Genomic DNA, 19388 nt, shown 5'->3' with positions numbered 1-19388 from the left:
ATGGAATACTTGGCTTCTTGAGCCGACAAAGTCCTAGATGCATAGGCGATGGGGCGCCTCCCTAGTTCAGTCTCTTGAAGAAGGACTGCAGCTACCGCTGACGACGACGCGTCGGTTTGGACGATGAATTTCTTCGAGAAATCAGGCATAGCAAGTACAGGGGCATTACAAAGTGCTAATTTAAGGTCTTCAAAAGCGGCTTGTTGAGAAGGTCCCCACTCGAATTTGATGCCTTTCCTACGAAGAAGGTTTAAGTGCGCCGCTCTATTAGCAAAGTTAGGAATGAACTTCCTGAAGAAATTCACCATACCAATGAACCTGGCGATACCTTTAATGTCCTTGGGAGGTTTAAAATCACGGATGGCCTGTGTTCTAGAATGATCGACTGCTACACCATTGGGTGACACAATATGCCCTAGGAATGACATAGAGGGCTTAGCAAAGGCAACCTTGGACAACTTAACAGTTAACCCAGCCTTACGAAGGCGATCGAGAACTTCTCGCAGATGATCTAGATGTTCTTCAAAAGTCTCTGAAAATACGACGACATCATCTAAGTAGTGATATAAGTACTCGAATTTGATGTCGGAGAAGACCCTATCTAGTAGCCTAGTGAGCACAGCTGCCCCCGTGGGGAGCCCGAAAGGCACGCGGTTGTATTCGTATAAATTCCAGTCCGTGGCAAACGCTGTAAGGTGTTTAGACTCTTCGGCAAGGGGAATTTGATTATAGGCCTGATTCAAGTCCAATACGAAACCATGAAAAGCAAGAATGAAGGTCGGGAAGGGGCACAGATTGTAACACCACCTTCCGATTGAGAGCCCTGTAATCAATTACAGGCCTGAAGCCTCCTTGGGGTTTCGGGACTAGAAAAATAGGCGATGAATACGCCGACTTAGAGGGCCTAATAATACCATCCTTCAACATCTGGTCGATAATTTCTTTCAGAGCCTTCATTTTAGGTGGAGATAGCCTATAAGGTGGAAAACGGACAGGAATCGAATCCGTGACCTCAATTTTGTATTCAATAAGGTCAGTAACACCAAGAGTATCAGAGAACACCTCTGGAAACGACTGACATAATTTACGAATACTATCAGCCTGCTCCTCAGGTCTAAGGTCTAACAACATCTCATCCTGGGTAGGCGAAATAGATGAACATGACACTGAATTACACTTAAACAAGGGAATTTTACAATTGGACGCAAATTTGAATGTGCACGACTTACTCTGAAGATCGAGCACAAGACCAGTGTGAGAAATAAAGTCCGCTCCCAGTATGACGGGGCAAGACAAGTGCTTAGCCACAAACAATTTAATTTTCCATGTAAATTTAAAAATACGAATTTTGACCAGTACGGAACCTAGAATTTCTAATGGAGATGAATTAGCCGAAACATATTGAATAGGAGATGAGACGTAGTCAGGTAGTTTACAAACAGCTTTCAATTTAGAATACCATTCAGCCGAAATAATCGAACAAACACTGCCTGAATCTAAGAGAGCTGTTATAGGCTCGTTATTTAACTCAATCTTGAGAAAAGGAACAGGTGCGGGGGTATCCGCCGCAATCCTAAGACACTCTTTGGGGCATTCAAAAGATGTATTCGAAGACTTATTGTTCCCTGAATTCTCGACCTTTTTGCCAGGGGCTGAGCCTTGGGAAGCAGAATTAGTTGACTCAGCCGCAGCCACTAGTCACTTTTGATTGTTGTTGGAAGTTACACCAGAAGTTGAGCAGGAGGGGGTGCTATTCGAATTGGGACAATTCTTTGCGATATGTGAGAAAGCCCCACATTTAAAACAGCCTTGTGATGAACCCGCTCCATTATTTGCCCTACTAGACTTGATCAGAGGACACTTGTTGCGCAGATGGTCAGGCGACCCGCAAGCATAACATTTACGGGGATTGACTGGTCGGCGAGGTGGACGCCGAGTGTTACTAAAGGAAGGCGGGGGTTCTTTCGCGACACGCAAAGAATCGGCGTATCTAACTCCTTCCGCTGAGACGGCCAATGCTTCAAGTTCAGAGAAGGTTTGCGGACACGCCGCGAAACACAAATATGACCTATAGGGAGGTGAAATTCCCTCTACAATAGCCTGTACAATCTGATCTTCAGGAAAATGAAGGGCAAACACCCTAGTATAAAACTTAATGTCCTGTATGAAATCAGCCAAGTTTTCATCCAAGCGCTGTACACGATAATAGTACTTCTGAATAAGGGAGGACCTGGCCCTAGCAGGGATGAAGTTAGCTAGCAAGTGGGCATGGAAATCCTCAATAGATGATTGCTCGGCAATGGCTCTTACGATTTTATCAGAGAGAATACCAATAGCATACGGATAGATAATTTGCAAGATTTGACATGGAGAAAGAGAAAAAACAAGGGCATGATCCTGAAATTCCACTAGAAATCTTAAAAATGAAATTACATCACTGGTGGTATTAACGGAAAACTTAGAGATACCTCTGAGCAACATTGCCAATGGATGAGGCAAGCTGCTAAACCCGGGTGACATAGTCGGTAAAGGTTTCAATGGTAATGAAGTTAATTCAGAACGGATGTTACTCAATGATGCACGACGTTCAGATTCGTTGTCCAATGGGGCAGGGATAGTTTGAGCAGCAACGGTTATTCTATTAACTTCTCCCTTGGGAGGCGCTTCCTCACTACCTGCATTTACTATGGTGGGTTGATCAGATTTGGGAGGAACTTCCCCAGTTAACAATTGAGTGACCTTACTAGATAATTCGGAAATATTTTCCAGGAGCGTACTAGCTTCCTTCCTCTGAACATCATTCAGTTTTAGAGACAACAGATCGTTAACCCTATTCGAAAAATGATATAGCCTACCTTGCACACGCTTAATTTGATTCGGAGACGGATCATTTTCATCAAAAAAACTAACTACAGAAGCTAGCCCAGTAACATTCTCCGTGATCGTGGAAAGAGAATCGTCAATTTCTTTCTCTCCCAAATTGGGGATGGAAATGGGCAAATCAAGGGACTCTCTAAGCTTGTTAGTGTCTATTGCAACCGTGCCTCCAGATTGCACATTTCTGATAGTTAATTCATAGATCAACTCCTCCTTGCGCAAATAGTTAAGAAGGAGAACATCGCGAGGGCCGGGTGGTGACAGAACAATTTAGAAAAACTCAAAAAATTTCAGCAACTGGGAAAATAGTTAGAGTTCGGAACAAACAATATTTAGCCGTCAAAAGGGGCTAAATTGAGACCCATTCGACCACGCTCTGCTACCACTTGTTACCGTGTTTTGGTGGTAGTTATGCATGAAAGAACGTGCTGGGTGGTGAATAGGTCTCAAGCTACTAAAGTGAAATTAATTTTAAAATTTAACAAGGTTATATTTTCTTTTCAAAATTAGGTAACAACAAATAGAACAGGTACTTAGTAGCCGAAACACAATTGAAAAATACATTTACATAGGTACCCCATTTGGGGCTTCAAAAGTCAGAAACATAATTCTTGGGCAATCAGCTCAGTTTTACCCCAAACACAATTTTAACAGAGGGGCAGAAAACCCCATTCATACCTAGGAGCCCTTGCTCCAAATTACACTGAAAAGCCTCCTCGAGGCATACAATATACAATTTTCAAAAGAGCCACTCGCTCTCAATTTTAAGCCTCTCCCAGGCCACACCAAACTCCACCTTTAAGCTGTCCTCAAAGGACATATACACAGGGGTAAAATACCCAACCTACTGAGGTCTATTAAATGACAAGAAGGTTAATACATGACCTCTAAAATACAATTTGAGGGGAGGCGAACTTGCACTCCTAATACACTTTGTTTAAGACCTACTTGGCCTTAGGCCGTTAGTGCAAGGGCTAATCCCATACTACAGAGGTGACTTAAGAAAATAACAATTTACATTACATTACGGAAGAATTGGTTGAGAAAATAAGTTCACCTCAAGACAATGTGAGTGGGAGCTCGAGAGGGTTAGCACTCTCTATCCCAGTATGTAGCTTTACAAGAGAATAGATGAAAAGAGAAGTTACATTTTAGGAAAAGGTTACATAGTGGAACGCTTAGAACCCGCCCCGAAAGTTAAACTGCTGAGCTAGCAAAGAAAGAATTTATTAATCGGCCATTACCTTGTTGCTGACCGCTGCCGAGGAAAGAGGCGCTTCCCGCCTCCTGCTATGTACTTAATACACTGAAAGATGGAACAGAAGTGGCCGAGAGACCCAAAAATCAGCAGTTTAAATACTCTCGCGGAAGTTTCTAGGCGTTAGGGGAATGAAAACACCCTCCCACAAACACTTTATTGGGTAGGACACAGCAACATATTCAAGTTGGGGGAAGATACATCTGATTGGATAGGTTCAACACAAGGGGAAAGAAGGGGTGAATATTGCCAACTTAAACAATGACTGAAAGAAATTTAACAAAGAACAAACTCTTGAAATTAAATTTTCTCCAACAAAATAGTTCTTTGACTCCGCACTAGGTTGCACTATTATTGATCTTCAGTAGTGTCCTCTAGGAGAGAAAGTTTACACTTATTACTTCAAGCGAAACAAAAACACATCAAAAATGACACAGTTCAAAAACTCAAAATTTTCCACGTGGTGACATCTTCTGAGAAGGTAAAGAATTAACAGCGTAGATAAAGTTCAGACTTCCTCCAGCAGAGGAGTTTCACCTGGCGCAATTTTTAAATTAGCGGCGTGGAGGTGTACCGCCCGGTACAATAATAATAATAATAATAATACCGAGTGGTACACCTCCACGCCGCTAATTCAAATATTGTGCCAGTTGAAACTCCTCTACAGGAGAAAGCCTGAACTTTAACAAACTGTATTAACTCAACAGTTTCTCGGAGGATGTCACTATCCGGCAAGTTGGAAGTGTTCTGAACTGTGTCTATTTCGATTTGTGTTTGTTTGCTCCGTATCTAGAAATTTGGACATTCTCTAACAGATGTCTCTACCAAAACTATGATAACGCACTCTGGTGTAAAGGAATGTACTTTCTTAAAGAAATTTTGTATTCATAAGTTTTGTCTTAACTAAATTTTGCTCTGTCAGTTGTAGGTTGGCAATATAATCCTTTCTTTCCACCTGTTTTGAATGTAGCCAATCAGGAATTTCTGTAATTAATTTTCCACCAATAAGGTGTTTCTTCCTCGTCTTGTGTATTAGTTTTTGCTGTTATCCAATAAAATTATGTGAGCGGGTTGTAATCATTCATGAAACGTCTCGAATTTTCCGCGAGGGTATAAAAACTGCTGATTTTCTGGTCTCATGGCCACTTCATCAACATCTGGCGTAGTGTGTGATTATGTAGCAGGGGGCGGGTAGCGCCTCTTTCTTCGGGCAGCAGTTCATCAACAAGGTAATGGCCATTTAATAACTTTATTTCTTGCTAGCTCAGCAGTTTAAGCCTCGGGGCAGGTTCGAAACTTTTCTCATGTAACCTACCTTTAAAATGTGAAAAAAACATTTGGCGAAAATTCCGTCTCTTTAACTACAAATTGGGATAGAGAGTGCCTTACCCTCTCGAGCTCCCACTCATATTGTTTTGAGGTGACTACGTTTTCATAACAGTTTTCCTTCTCTTCTTAATTTATTAAAGTTTTCTTATACGTGTCACCTCCTTAGTATGGGATTAGCCCTTGCGTAAGCGGTCTAGTGCCAAGTAGGTTTTAATAGTGTATTAGGAGTGCAAGCTTCCCCTCCATTCCATTTTGTGTTATGGGCCAGTAACTTAACCTGATGTTTTATTTTCCTCATGTAAAGGCCCTGTAGGTTGGGTATCAAATACCCCTGTTTCTTGGTGTGGCTTAAGAGCAGGTAGAAGTAAAGTTGTTGGTGCTTATAAAATTGAAAGCAGGTCAGCTCTTTCTGGTTTCTTTGAAAAGTGCCTCTATGAGGCTTGATACTACTAAGCGGGAGCAAGAGCTCCATGTAATTAAGGGTCTTGTGCCCTTTGATATTTGTGGTTGTGAGTCGAGAACTCAGACTTTGGGGCTCGTAGCCCAGAATTTGTAAATTTGCATTGTACCTGAGTGTTCTTTGTTATTTCACCTAGTGAGAATTGTTAACCATTGTTATCTGTTGATTTTGAAAAGAAAATATAACCTTGTTAAAGTTTTAAATTAACTTTAATTTTGTAGTTGAGATCTATTCCAGCCCGCACCTTCTTTCACCTCTGCAAATCCACAAAACTCAGTAACAAGTGGTAGCATGGTTGAATGGGTCTCAATTTAGCCCCTTTTGATGGCTAAACATTGTATTTCATTCGAACTCTAACAATTTTCTCAGTCGCTGGAATTTTTTTTATTTTTCAAAATTTTTCTACCATCATGTCCGGCTCTCGTGAGGTCCTCCATCCTTTCTATTTGCGTAAAGAGGAATTACTTTATGAACTATCTATTAGAAACGTTCAATCTGGAGGCATGGTTGCGTTGGATGCCAATAAACTTAAAGATTCCCTTGATTTGCTTATTACCACCCCAATGTTGGGAGAGACAGAGATTGATGACGCTCTCTCCACGATCAATGACTATACTACTGAGCTAGCATCTGTAGTTAGTTTTGTTGAAGAAGGGAACCCATCCCCTAACCAACTTAAACGTGTGCAAGCTCGACTATTCCATTTTTATAATAGGCTTAATGATCTATTGTCTCTCAGGTTGAGTGACATTCAGGGAAAGGAGGCTAGTGCCCTCATTGAAAACATTTCTAAATTGTCCAGTACTTACATAAAATCAGCTTCATGGTGCGTATCGCACTTCAATAGATTCACAATTAAGTATTTATTTATTTTCCACCTAGTCGATACAATGATTGCTTAAGGCAATTTTTAATGGTCAAAAGTGGTACATGTTTCGTATATTATCAACATCTTCAGCCACATAACACTGTTTAGATGAAAAATATATAAAATTGACAAAGTAATGCTTTAGAGGAAGTGTCCTTAAAATTATTAAAATTAATTATTAAAATTAATTTTAAGGACACTTCCTCTAAAGCATTACTTTGTCAATTTTATATATTTTTCATCTAAACAGTGTTATGTGGCTGAAGATGTTGATAATATACGAAACATGTACCACTTTTGACCATTAAAAATTGCCTTAAGCAATCATTGTATCGACTAAGTGGAAAATAAATAAATACTTAATTGTGAATCTATTGTCCAGTACTGTCGGTCAATTGTTATCAGGGGTAACGGCTCCCAAAACGGACCTGCCCATGGCGGTAAACACTGTTAGCAAGGAAACTTCTTCCAAAGGGGAAGAAAATAGAACATCTGCGGTTACTCAAAAGACACTTGCCCATTTAGAAACCGGCCCTGATTGTCGGCCCTCAATTCCGCCTTTCCTTCTGAATAATGCTCCCTCCGAGCCTCCGTCACCTCCTAGGCAGTTCCCTACTATGTCACCGGGCTTCAGTAGTTTGCCTCATCCATTATCAATGTTACTTAGGGGTATTTCCAAGGTTTCGGTTAACTCCACCAGTGAGGTAACTTCATTTTTGAGATTTTTGGTCGAGTTCCAGGATCATGCCCTAGTATTTTCCCTCTCTGCTTCCCAAATTCTTCAAATTATTTATCCGCATGCCATAGGTGTCCTCTCAGACAAAATAGTTAGGGCAATTGCGGAACAGTCATCTATTGACGACTTACACGCACACCTTCTCGTAAACTTCATTCCGGCTCGAGCTAGGTCATCGCTTATTCAAAAGCACTACTATCGTGTACAGCGTCTGGACGAAAGTCTTGCCGACTTCATCCAGGATATCAAATTTTATACCAGGGTGTTTGCTCTTCATTTTCCTGAATATCAAATTGTTCATGCTATTGTGGAAGGTATTTTACCATCCTATAGGTCATAGTTGTGTTTTGCGGGCGCACCATCCTATAGGTCATAGTTGTGTTTTGCGGCGCGCCCGCAAACCTTTTCTGAGCTTGAAGCATTGGCCGTATCAGCCGAAGGGGTTAGATATGCTGATACATTACGTGTTGCGAGGGAGCCCCCTCCGTCATCAAGTAACTTTTGGCCTACACCTCGCCGAACCATCACTGCCCGTAAATGTTATGCTTGTGGGTCGCCTGACCATCCTTGGAACAAGTGTCCATCAATTAGATCTAGTGGGACAAGGAATGGAGCAGGGTCATCCCAAGGCTGTTTTAAATGCGGTGCTTTTTCCCATATTGCCAAGAACTGCCCTAATGCTAACAGCACCTCCTCCTGTTCAACTTCAGGTGCAACTTCCACCAACAAGCATAAGTGACTAGTGGCTCCGGCTGAGTCGGCAGACTCATCTTTCCAAGGCTCAGCCCAGGTTAAATCCGGCGAAAGATCGGGGAAATGTCAGTCTTCTATCATGTGATGGCCCTAAGGAATGTCTAAGGATTGCAGCGGATTACCCGCGCCAGTACCTTTCCTTAAAATTGAGGTGAATAATGAGCCTGTAACTGCTCTTTTAGATTCAGGCAGTGTTTGTTCCATTACTTCGGCTGAATGGTATTCCAAATTGAAATCTGTTTGTAAATTTCCTGATTATTGTTCGTCTTTGGTTCAATGCATTTCGGCAAACTCCTCTCCATTAGAAATTGTAGGTTTTCTGTATGCAAAAATTAGAATTGCCAAATTTACTTGGAAAGTTAAATTGTTTGTGGCTAAGCGCTTGTCCTGCCCCATTATATTGGTAGGAGACTTCATATCTCACACTGGTCTAGTGCTCGATCTTCAGAGCAAGTCGTGCACGTTCAAATTTGCTTTGAATTGTAAAATTCCCTTATTTAAATGTAGTTCTGCATCATGCTCATCTGTTTCGCCTACCCAGGATGAGATGATGTTAGATCTTAGACATCTACCTGAGGAACAGGCTGATAGTATTCGTAAGCTGTGTCAGTCGTTTCCAGATGTTTTCTCTGATACTCTTGGCGTTACTGACCTTATCGAACATAAGATTGAGGTTACAGATTCGATTCCTGTGAGATTTCCACCGTATAGGCTATCTCCGCCCAAAATGAAGACTCTGAAAGAGATCATCGATCAAATGTTAAAAGATGGTATTATTCGGCCCTCTAAGTCGGCGTATTCATCGCCTATTTTCCTTGTCCCTAAACCCCAAGGTAGCTTCAGGCCTGTGATTGATTATAGGGCTCTCAATCGGAAGGTGGTGTTACAATCCGTGCCCCTTCCAGACCTTCATTCTTGTTTTTCATGGTTTCGTAAAGCGAAGTTCTTCACAATCTTGGACCTCAATCAGGCGTATAATCAGATCCCTCTAGCTGAAGAATCTAAACATCTGACTGCTTTTGCAACGGATTGGAACTTGTATGAGTACAACCGCATGCCTTTCGGGCTCCCCATGGGAGCAGCCGTGCTTACAAGATTGCTAGATAGGGTCTTCTCTGACATCACGTTTGAGTACTTGTACCACTATCTCGATGATGTCGTCGTATTTTCGGAGACTTTCGAAGAACATTTAGATCATCTGAAAGAAGTTCTTAGTCGCCTTCGTAAGGCTGGGTTAACTGTGAAGTTGTCCAAGGTTGCCTTCGCTAAGCCTTCCATGTCATTCCTAGGGCATATTGTAACGCCCGATGGTGTCGCAGTGGATCATTCCATAACACAGGCCATCCGTGATTTCAAACCTCCCAAGGACATCAAAGGTATTGCCAGGTTCATTGGTATGGTGAATTTCTTCAGGAAATTTATTCTAAATTTCGCCAACAGAGCGGCGCCCTTGCACTTACTTCGTAGGAAAGGCGTCAAATTTGAGTGGGGATGTTCCCAACAAGCCGCTTTTGAAGATCTCAAATTAGCTCTGTGTAATGCCCCTGTTCTGGCCATGCCCGATTTCTCAAAGAAATTCATCGTCCAAACCGACGTGTCGTCGTCGGCGGTAGCTGCAGTCCTTCTTCAAGAGACTGAATTAGGGAGGCGACCCATCGCCTATGCCTCTAGGACTCTATCGGCTCAAGAAGCCAAATATTCCATCTATGAGCTCGAAGGTTTGGCAGTCTTATTTGCTTTAGAAAAGTTCCGTCTCTATCTGGAACATGTCAAATTCGACTTGGAGACCGATAACCAAGCCTTAAGTTGGGTCTTAGCTAGGCCGCGTCGTACGGGTCGTATAGCCCGGTGGGCCATCCGAATTTCTGCCTTCCAATTTGATGTTAGGCATATTAGGGGTACTGAAAATGTTGTGGCAGACGGACTAAGCCGTATGTTTTCCAATGACGTCGAGACCCAAAAAATGATTCACAATTAAGTATCTATTGAAGTGCGATACGGACCATGAAACTGATTTTATGTAACCCACGAACTGGTCGATAGTTCTTCACCTCCCGAGTCCATACGACCTGAGGTTAATGCCATTTTAACTGATGCTCCCATGTTGTTTAGGGATCTTGAGAAATATCAACGTAAAGACCCGACGCTGGCCCCTATCATGGAAACCCTTTCTTCTGGGGAACATGTTGTCCCTTATGCATTGAGGAATGGTGTTTTATGTTGCCCGTCGAGGCATGATCAAAAAATGAAAGTCGTAGTTCCAGCTGTTCTTGTACCAATGATCTTCAAGTACTATCATGAGACCCCATTAGCGGGGCATTTAGGCATCTTTAAAACCTGTGAAAAGATTCGTGAAATGTTCATCTGGAAGGGTATGGACGGAGAAATCCGTGAATTGGTAAAATCTTGTAAATCTTGTTGGCTTAGTAAACCCACCATGTCCACTAAGCAAGGGCTTTTGTCTTCTCATCAAGCGTCACGCCCCATGGAACGACTCTGTATCGACTACGTCGGACCCTTTCCCCAGTCAAAGGGGAATGCCAATAAATTCATCCTTGTGTGTGTAGATGGCTTCACCCGATTTTCATGGTTATTTCCGACTAAGCTGGCTACCGCTCAGTCCACTATTTCCTGTTTAAATTCCATTTTTGCTTCGTTTGGTCTGTGTCAATACATTGTGTCTGATAATGCTAAAGCTTTCACGTCCAATCTCTTTCGTAAATTCTGTTTTGATTTGTCCATCTCTTATGTGACTACTTCTGCTTACTATCCTCAACCATCTCTAGCCGAACGGGTCAATCGTAATCTGAGGTCGGCTCTTATTGCCTATCATCATGATCATTCTAGTGGGACACGTCCCTGCATTGGTTAGCTTTTGCTTTGAATTCGGCGGTTCATGAATCCCATAAATTTACTCCAGCTTCTTTGATGTTCAAGTTTGCTCCAAACACGCCGCTCTCTAACCTTTGGTCTCTGAGTGATATTCTACCTGAGACAATAGATCCTAATAACATTAAAGATCTTTGGAAGAAGGCTAAGGCCAATCTTAAAGCGTCTCATAAAAAGGTTAGGGAAAGATATGATCGTGGACGGAGACCCACCAATTTGAAGGTAGGCGACGAAGTAATGATCAAGAATTTTGTTCCCGCGGGCAAGCTTGCCCCCAGATTTCATGGGCCGTGTATTATTCTCGATTTCCTCACACCCGTTACTTTATTATTAAGCAATCCAGCTACCGAGAGGATCTTTAGGGTTCACCAGGCGCAGGTGAAACCTGAGTAATTTCCACGCTAACTTGGCTGGTTTTTATTTTTTTACCTTTTGAAAGAAATCTGAAGGTTATACTTTGGTTTCATTTTGAGGCCTTCTGCCCTTTGAATTATGTTCTTTGTATTTAAATATTCATTGTACAACCTCCCCTGTCAGTTAATCTGCTGTCCTGTCCACCCAGGACATTACCAAGCTCCCGTCTCCTGCTCAAACACACCAGTGGCTTTATGAGGAAAAGCAAATGGTACACCGCTGACCCCTCATCCTTAACTACATGAACGTACCCTAAATACTATGTCTCCAACAACATCTTTCTGCCACCTAGATCTTACTGTTTCAGTGCCCCTGCAGCCGTGCGGCGCCGTACCACCACTGGGGTGGGGTACGGGCCCACCCTACTCCAGTGAGGTCAACCAGTGTACGGCGAGCCGGAGCCCTCCTCCCGGCCAAGGCTGATGTGCGGCGCACCACCTGCAAACTGCCCGCGGTCTGTAAACAATATCCGCGTGTGCAGCGTGCTTCATCACCACTACCCCTCTCATAGTAGCGGGAGAGGTGCATCTCAGAGTACTTGAGGGGTCCGAGCGGCCTCCTCTGAATACAAGCAGCGGCGGCTGGCCTGGCCGTTAAACTTAATCAACAGCTAAGGCTCTCCCTCAGTTACATGGACACTTTATTTCTACGCTCAATAATTTTTTGCTTCAAATCAACTGTTGGTGGACTTAGAAAAGTTTTTCTCTTTCAAGAATTAGAGTGTTTTTGAATTCCACTCCTATAAATATCGAGACGTTTCATCAAAATCTACTATAAAAGTTTAAACTGGACTTAAGCTAGTCGCACCCACCAATACCAAACCTATTAAGTGATCTCTGACTTCTGAAAAATTGGTATTTTCTCTGCTCAAATTTTCTTCATTCAATCTGCAAAAAACTTGGACTTCGTTTTAAAACAAATTTTTTTATGGTGTCACCCCTTGGAAGGACCTTTGTGGGGGGAGGTCTGTACCGGGTGGTACACCTCCACGCCGCTAATTCAAATATTGCGCCAGTTGAAACTCCTCTACAGGAGAAAGCCTGAACTTTAACAAACTGTATTAACTCAACGGTTTCTCGGAAGATGTCACTATTGGGCAATTTGGAAGTGTTCTGAACTGTGTCTATTTTGATTTGTGTTTGTTTGCTCCGTATCAAGAAATTTGGACATTCTCTAACAGATGTCTCTACCAAAACTATGATAACGCACTCTGGTGTAAAGGAATGTACTTTCTTGAAGAAATTTTGTATTCATAAGTTTTGTCTCAACTAAATTTTGCTCTGTCAGTTGTAGGTTGGCAATATAATCCTTTCTTTCCACCTGTTTTGAATGTAGCCAATCAGGAATTTCTGTAATTAATTTTCCACCAATAAGGTGTTTCTTCCTCGTCTTGTGTATTAGTTTTTGCTGTTATCCAATAAAATTTTGTGGGCGGGTTGTAATCATTCATGAAACGTCTCGAATTTTCCGCGAGGGTATAAAAACTGCTGATTTTCTGGTCTCATGGCCACTTCATCGACATCTTGCGTAGTGTGTGATTATGTAGCAGGGGGCGGGTAGCGCCTCTTTCTTCGGCCAGCAGTTCATCAACAAGGTAATGGCCGTTTAATAACTTTATTTCTTGCTAGCTCAGCAGTTTAAGCCTCGGGGCAGGTTCGAAACTTTTCTCATGTAACCTACCTTTAAAATGTGAAAAAAACATTTGGCGAAAATTCCGTCTCTTTAACTACAAATTGGGATAGAGAGTGCCTTACCCTCTCGAGCTCCCACTCATATTGTTTTGAGGTGACTACGTTTTCATAACAGTTTTCCTTCTCTTCTTAATTTATTAAAGTTTTCTTATACGTGTCACCTCCTTAGTATGGGATTAGCCCTTGCGTAAGCGGTCTAGTGCCAAGTAGGTTTTAATAGTGTATTAGGAGTGCAAGCTTCGCCTCCATTCCATTTTGTATTATGGGCCAGTAACTTAACCTGATGTTTTATTTTCCTCATGTAAAGGCCCTGTAGGTTGGGTATCAAATACCCCTGTTTCTTGGTGTGCCTTAAGAGCAGGTAGAAGTAAAGTTGTTGGTGCTTATAAAATTGAGAGGTCAGCTCTTTCTGGTTTCTTTGGAAAGTGCCTCTATGAGGCTTGATACTACTAAGCGGGAGCAAGAGCTCCATGTAATTAAGGGTCTTGTGCCCTTTGATATTTGTGGCTGAGAGTCGAGAACTCAGACTTTGGGGCTCGTAGCCCAGAATTTGTAAATTTGCATTGTACCTGAGTGTTCTTTGTTATTTCACCTAGTGAGAATTGTTAACCGTTGTTATCTGTTGATTTTGAAAAGAAAATATAACCTTGTTAAAGTTTTAAATTAACTTTAATTTTGTAGTTGAGACCTATTCCAGCCCGCACCTTCTTTCACCTCTGCAAATCCACAAAACTCAGTAACAATAATAATAATAATAATAATAAAAAACAATAATATAATTTTTGACACTCCGCACATGCCTGATGATACTATCCCTATGATTATGGTGGTACCATTAATACACAGTGGTGGCTATTTTTATAGATATCACTGATTATCGCAACTAATAATGTACACACCCATCCACAATACATCCAAACTGAACTATTCCATCAAGGTACATCTTGATGTATTTGTGACGGCCAATATGTGCTAATAAATAAATTTTAAAAATACCTTCACACTGCTAGCTGCTTTCTTGAATTCTTCAGGTTCCTGATCCTTCATTGCTAATGAAAGTGCATGGAATCTTCCCATAATCTGCAGTACAGCACAGCAATGTTCATAGTCAAAACCTTCTTGTCTTTTAGGAGCCACAAATCCAGAGTGAGAAACATCTTCCATTATGACAAAATCATTTTCACCATCAGCAAAAGCTTCATAGCACCTTAAAAGTGGTATTATATTAATTTTTCAGTAGTAGGCAACATTTTAAAATGCCAGCATGAATTCATTCAAAGTACAGCAATAATTCTTACCGGGGAATTTCAACGAATGGTTTTTGTAGTTTCTTCTTTTCTTGAAATGTTAAGAAACGAGGGAGAACCTGGAAGCAGAAAATATTTTCAATCTGAAAATGTAAATGTAAGGAAATAGTGTTTATCAACATTCATTAAGGCTAGCAAGACAATTGGACAAGAATGAATGAATTTGTTACCTGTGTTTGAACAGTCATCAAGAGAGGACAGCAAAATTTTATTTTGGGTTCTAAAAATTGTGTATGTGTGTATATATATAGTTTTTTTCATTATTTATTAGCTTTATTTTCTATTTGATGATGTACTTTAGGTTTTTAATACATTTGCACTTAAGGGTGGTTGCTGCATGTTTCCCTTTCCCCACAATGAGATACAATCTCATGGCCTAGTAGGGTTCCTTCCACGTTTCCACATCCTTTTTCTATTTGCATTATTTCTTTATTATTATTATTATTGCACCAGGAGGTACACCCGCCCCGTTCATTTAAACAAAGCGGCTTGAGGAATGCCATCTGATATACAAAGGTTGCAACTAGTACAAAAAGTTTGGACTTTTCTCTACAGATGCCTCTACCAGAAAAAAACTTATGTTATGCCCTCTAGTGTGAAGAGGAACTATTAAAATCCTAAAGTAATTTTTTATTGTAAGGCTTCCTAAACTGAGTTGATTATTCTTTGTTTTTTGTGTATAACAGTTTGCTACACTTCTATCTCTTCCCGCCAACTTGAGATGTTGACCAATAGAAAATGTTGTGTACGGTATTTAATTTTCAACCAATAAACATTTTCTTGTATCTATTTAATTATCCAATAAAATTTGGGGGTGTGTCGGTCCTTAGCCCAGAGCTCTCTAGAACCTTCCTCTAGGGTATAAAAGCTGGCACTTTTTCAAGCCACTTTTTCTTATTGATCGTCCAGTCTACTGAGTGTGTGTTAATAGAGGAGGCGGGGGCGTTTCGCCCATCATCGAGTATTCCATCAGATTAAGGTAATGTCAGCCATTTTATAACTATGCGATAGCCTCTGAAAGCTAGCTCAAGGGGAAGGTTTCCAATCTTTAATACGAAAACCTACAACCTGTTTTCCAGTCACTGACCGGGTCAGGGATATAATGAATGAAACATATATAGGCTGTTATTACAATGGGGTCGCCACTCCCAAGGTGATTTATTAATGAGTGATAAATGCTATGAAATGATAATGGAGAGTGTTGCTGGAATAAAAGATGACAGGGAAAACCAGAGTACCCGGAGAAAAACCTGTCCCACCTCCACTTTGTCCAGCGCAAATCTCACATGGAGTGACCGGGATTTGAACCACGGTATCCAGCGGTGAGAGGCTGCCGCCTGAGCAACGGAGGCTCTCCTAATCTTTAATAATGTAACCTTAAATTTCTGAAACTGTAAATTTCTACTTCTAACATAAATTTCAAACAAGTCAATAGAACATAGCTGAAATCCGTGAATAGAGAGTGTGTTACCTTCTCGCGTTCACTATCAACTTGATTTTGAGGTGACTATGGTTTTGTAACCTGTCTCACTTTGAAATCGTTCTAATTTAAGTTTTCTCTCTATCTAGTCACCTTGGTAGTTGAGGCGTAGCCTCCGTAACTTCGGGCCAAAAGCCCAAATAGGGTTTTAATCTTGTAATTGCGAATTTCAAGGAGTGCAAGTGTCAGCCTCCATTTCATTTTGATTTTTGGACCAGTAACTTTAGCCTGTAGTTTTTCCACAGAGGCACAGTAGAATGGGTACTCGATATCCCTGTATCATTTCTTTTGTGTAAATATGCAAACTGTTGAGCCTAGAAGACAGCTAATATGGTCTTGTAAAATGTAGGTTGGGCCTAGAGAGGCCTGGAAAGTATAAATTTTATCGAGCAAAGATGATCTGGTTATAAATGTAAAAGTTGAAGGTTGCCTTGAGAAGGCTGTATAAAGGTATAAGGTCTGGAGCGCAGTCTCCTAGATAAATTTATAGAGCATAGATACCTTTCTATTCATGCAGAGATGTTAGTGTGAATATTGAATGGTGCCTTTTGGAAGGCAGTAACGTTGTGGTCTCCTAGATAATTTTGTAGAGCAAAAGGTGCTCTTGGAAGATTGTACATTGTGAATAGTCTGTAAATTAAATTGGGAGATCTGTGTCCTTGACTACTGAGTGGATGGAGCAATAGTGCTCAAGGCTTTAAGCTCAGATTGTTAATGGGCAATTTTTGTTGACTTTTCTGATTTCTCCAACTTTGTACCTAAGCTAACGAGCTAGTTCTGTACCTGAAATCTTGTTCTGTCGCTGAGCGACTTGTTTTGTTAAAATTCAGCATCTGAACAACAAAAAACAGCAGAAAAAGAAATATACCTCTGATTTTAAAGTTTTAAATTCATCTTCTGATTGCCTCATATAGACCCATTCATGCCCGCACCTTCTTTCACCACTGTCCACCAAGGTATCCCTGTAACAACTATTATTATTATGTGTACGCACGCAAATGCAGAGCATGGGTTGTGTAAGAAAGGGAGCCTGCGGTGATTATTCTCAGCTAAATTTCAAAATTTTATGTAAACTTGCATAATCTTGTAATATTGTCTCTATATTTCAAGTGGTTTGTCACGCGGTGGAGAATCCGAGAAAAGTATTTAATTGATGACGTGTTTCTTTCATAGGTTGTGACTGTTACGTGTGCATTCCTAATTCCTATTTATCTGTGAATTTTTTTTCATGATGTTTGCTCGAGAGATACCTTTTATCTCTAAGAAGGCATTTGAATGCGTTCGGCTTTTTGTCCGTCATGCGGAATCTGTGCTTTGCGGTTTGTAACCTGTAATTGCCTGAACTGCTGGAGGAAATAGTAAGTCACTGCCTGTAACAAATTCTTTCAGTTTTATTGTCAATTTTCATTAAAGTTTTGTTTGTGGTAGGCCTTGTGTTAACCATGTGTTTTTCTTGGTAAAGTTATATTATCACATTGTGTGTGCCATGTTTTAATTTATAAGTATTCAGTGATAAATTTCAGTGCATGTTCATTACCTTAGATTTTTGATCTGTGATTTCTATCACAAAGCTTGTGTGATCACCTGTTGCTTTGGACTATGTCATTAAATTATGTTGGGTGCTGTACTTCCTTGTCTGACTTCACATTTATCTCTCGAACAGCTGGCATTCGTAATAGTGGGAGACAGCTGATTACTGACCTACTCTGAGTCTGTGAGCGCTCAATTCCATCTTATAAATTTACTTGTGTCGTGATTTTCTTGTTCTTCCAGATCACGTAAATTGTAGTGTTGATTGTCATACTAATCATCGTGTTCGGGTTAATTTTTAGCATGGAGTCTCATTAGATTTTTCTGAAACATCTGTTTGCGTACATTTTTGGCAACAAATTTTAGGTTAATGTTTGTAATTTTTTTTGCGATGTTTTTGTTTTGCAAATCTCGTGCTTTGGCTAATTATTTTCAAATTTCATTTCTTGTCACCTGCTGTGTTCTGTTTGGCATCATTCTTCGTATGTGATCTTTTAAAATACTGTAGAAGTGCTGTGGTGTTTCAGTCTTCTACTGCACCTGGGTTCGTTTCCAAGTAGCAGCTTGGGGCAGCTCCTCGCCAGTTGCTAACTTCTTCAATCAGATAAGAGAATATGGGGGTCTCTGGATCTGTATGAAAATGTTCATTTGTTGAGCTTTTCCATCGTGCTATTTTTTGTTTCCTTGTGTGATAGTACATACATCACACCCTCACACTATATGTAGAAGTGAGAGATATTATTGTCAGTATTTGATTTATTATTATTATTATTATTATTATTATTATTGTCTGTATTTCAGTTGTATATTTTGTCACTAATATTTGTAAGCTGGGAGGTCTCCATATATATAGTATGAGTAATTTGTTTTGTACCACGGCTGGGAAAACATTGCTATGTTGAACTCTGGTAATTTGGATGAGTCATGTGTCTACCCCAGTGTTGGATGAGATGTACTTGTTGTTGTCATCGGGAAGTTCTATTACTCATGTGAAACGCCCCAGAGTTTGTTTATGTCTTGGGACCAAGAAGAAGTTCAGGGCATGGTCTTGACAAGAAGATCACTCATGATTGGCTGGCTAGGATGAATCTCAGCGTATCATGTGAGAGGAAGGGGAATGCTGATGTCTATAAAGGTTGATCAAACGGCAGGAACCAGACACTGTACAAGAAGGAAGGAGAAGAGACTGTACGGGAAGGAAATGGTGCTAACACGATACGGGAGTGAAACTGGATATACGGTACTGGAGTGACACTGCTGCACTATACTGGACTGGACTTCAAACGTTCGTGGAACGTTGTCTGTGCTTACGCATTAAGTATTGTAGCACTTGTGGCGGCCTGGCATTATATGTTGGTGAAAGCTATCTCAAACTTTCCATAATTTATGTTCAGAATCGACAAGCGTGTGTTGCTCAAATGTATATATCTTTACAAGTGTTAAAGTCAGTGAACACAGTATTACGAGGTACAGTATCTGTGTGATATTTTAAGTGCTGATTATGAGAATCAGCAAGTCGTGTTGATACAGAGACAGTGAAGGGTTCTTATCTACATATATGTACATTGTTCAACAGACTAGCTACAAATGGCGGCTTAGTTCTCGCTTTCATTTTTCAACTGTTTTCATTGTTGTTGTTGTAAATATGGAGTCTTCCAGCAATCTTTTGTTTGTGAATTGTAAGTGTATTTTGGTGTGTTGATGAGGTGCTCATGCACGGATTTTATTGACAATATAGTTAGATATTTTAGAATCAGTGGAGTTATTGATGAACCTAGGTGCAGTTCCTACCTATT

General features: G+C 40.8%; 1 protein-coding gene across 1 annotated transcript in view; it reads right to left on the bottom strand.

The window, feature by feature from the left end:
* LOC136873876 (uncharacterized) overlaps positions 1 to 19388 on the bottom strand; it is a 94712-nt gene that overhangs the window by 30777 nt on the left and 44547 nt on the right. Inside the window, exons 2-3 of the mRNA XM_067147179.2 lie at positions 14574 to 14641; positions 14272 to 14482 (exon numbers count right to left, since the gene is read on the bottom strand). Of these exons, the coding sequence (XP_067003280.1) occupies positions 14272 to 14482; positions 14574 to 14641 (279 nt within the window). The remainder of the gene's footprint in view (positions 1 to 14271; positions 14483 to 14573; positions 14642 to 19388) is intronic.

This window comes from Anabrus simplex, chromosome 5 (assembly GCF_040414725.1).
Source record: "Anabrus simplex isolate iqAnaSimp1 chromosome 5, ASM4041472v1, whole genome shotgun sequence".
NCBI lineage: Eukaryota > Metazoa > Arthropoda > Insecta > Orthoptera > Tettigoniidae > Anabrus > Anabrus simplex.
This window is presented reverse-complemented; position numbering and strand designations above follow the sequence as displayed.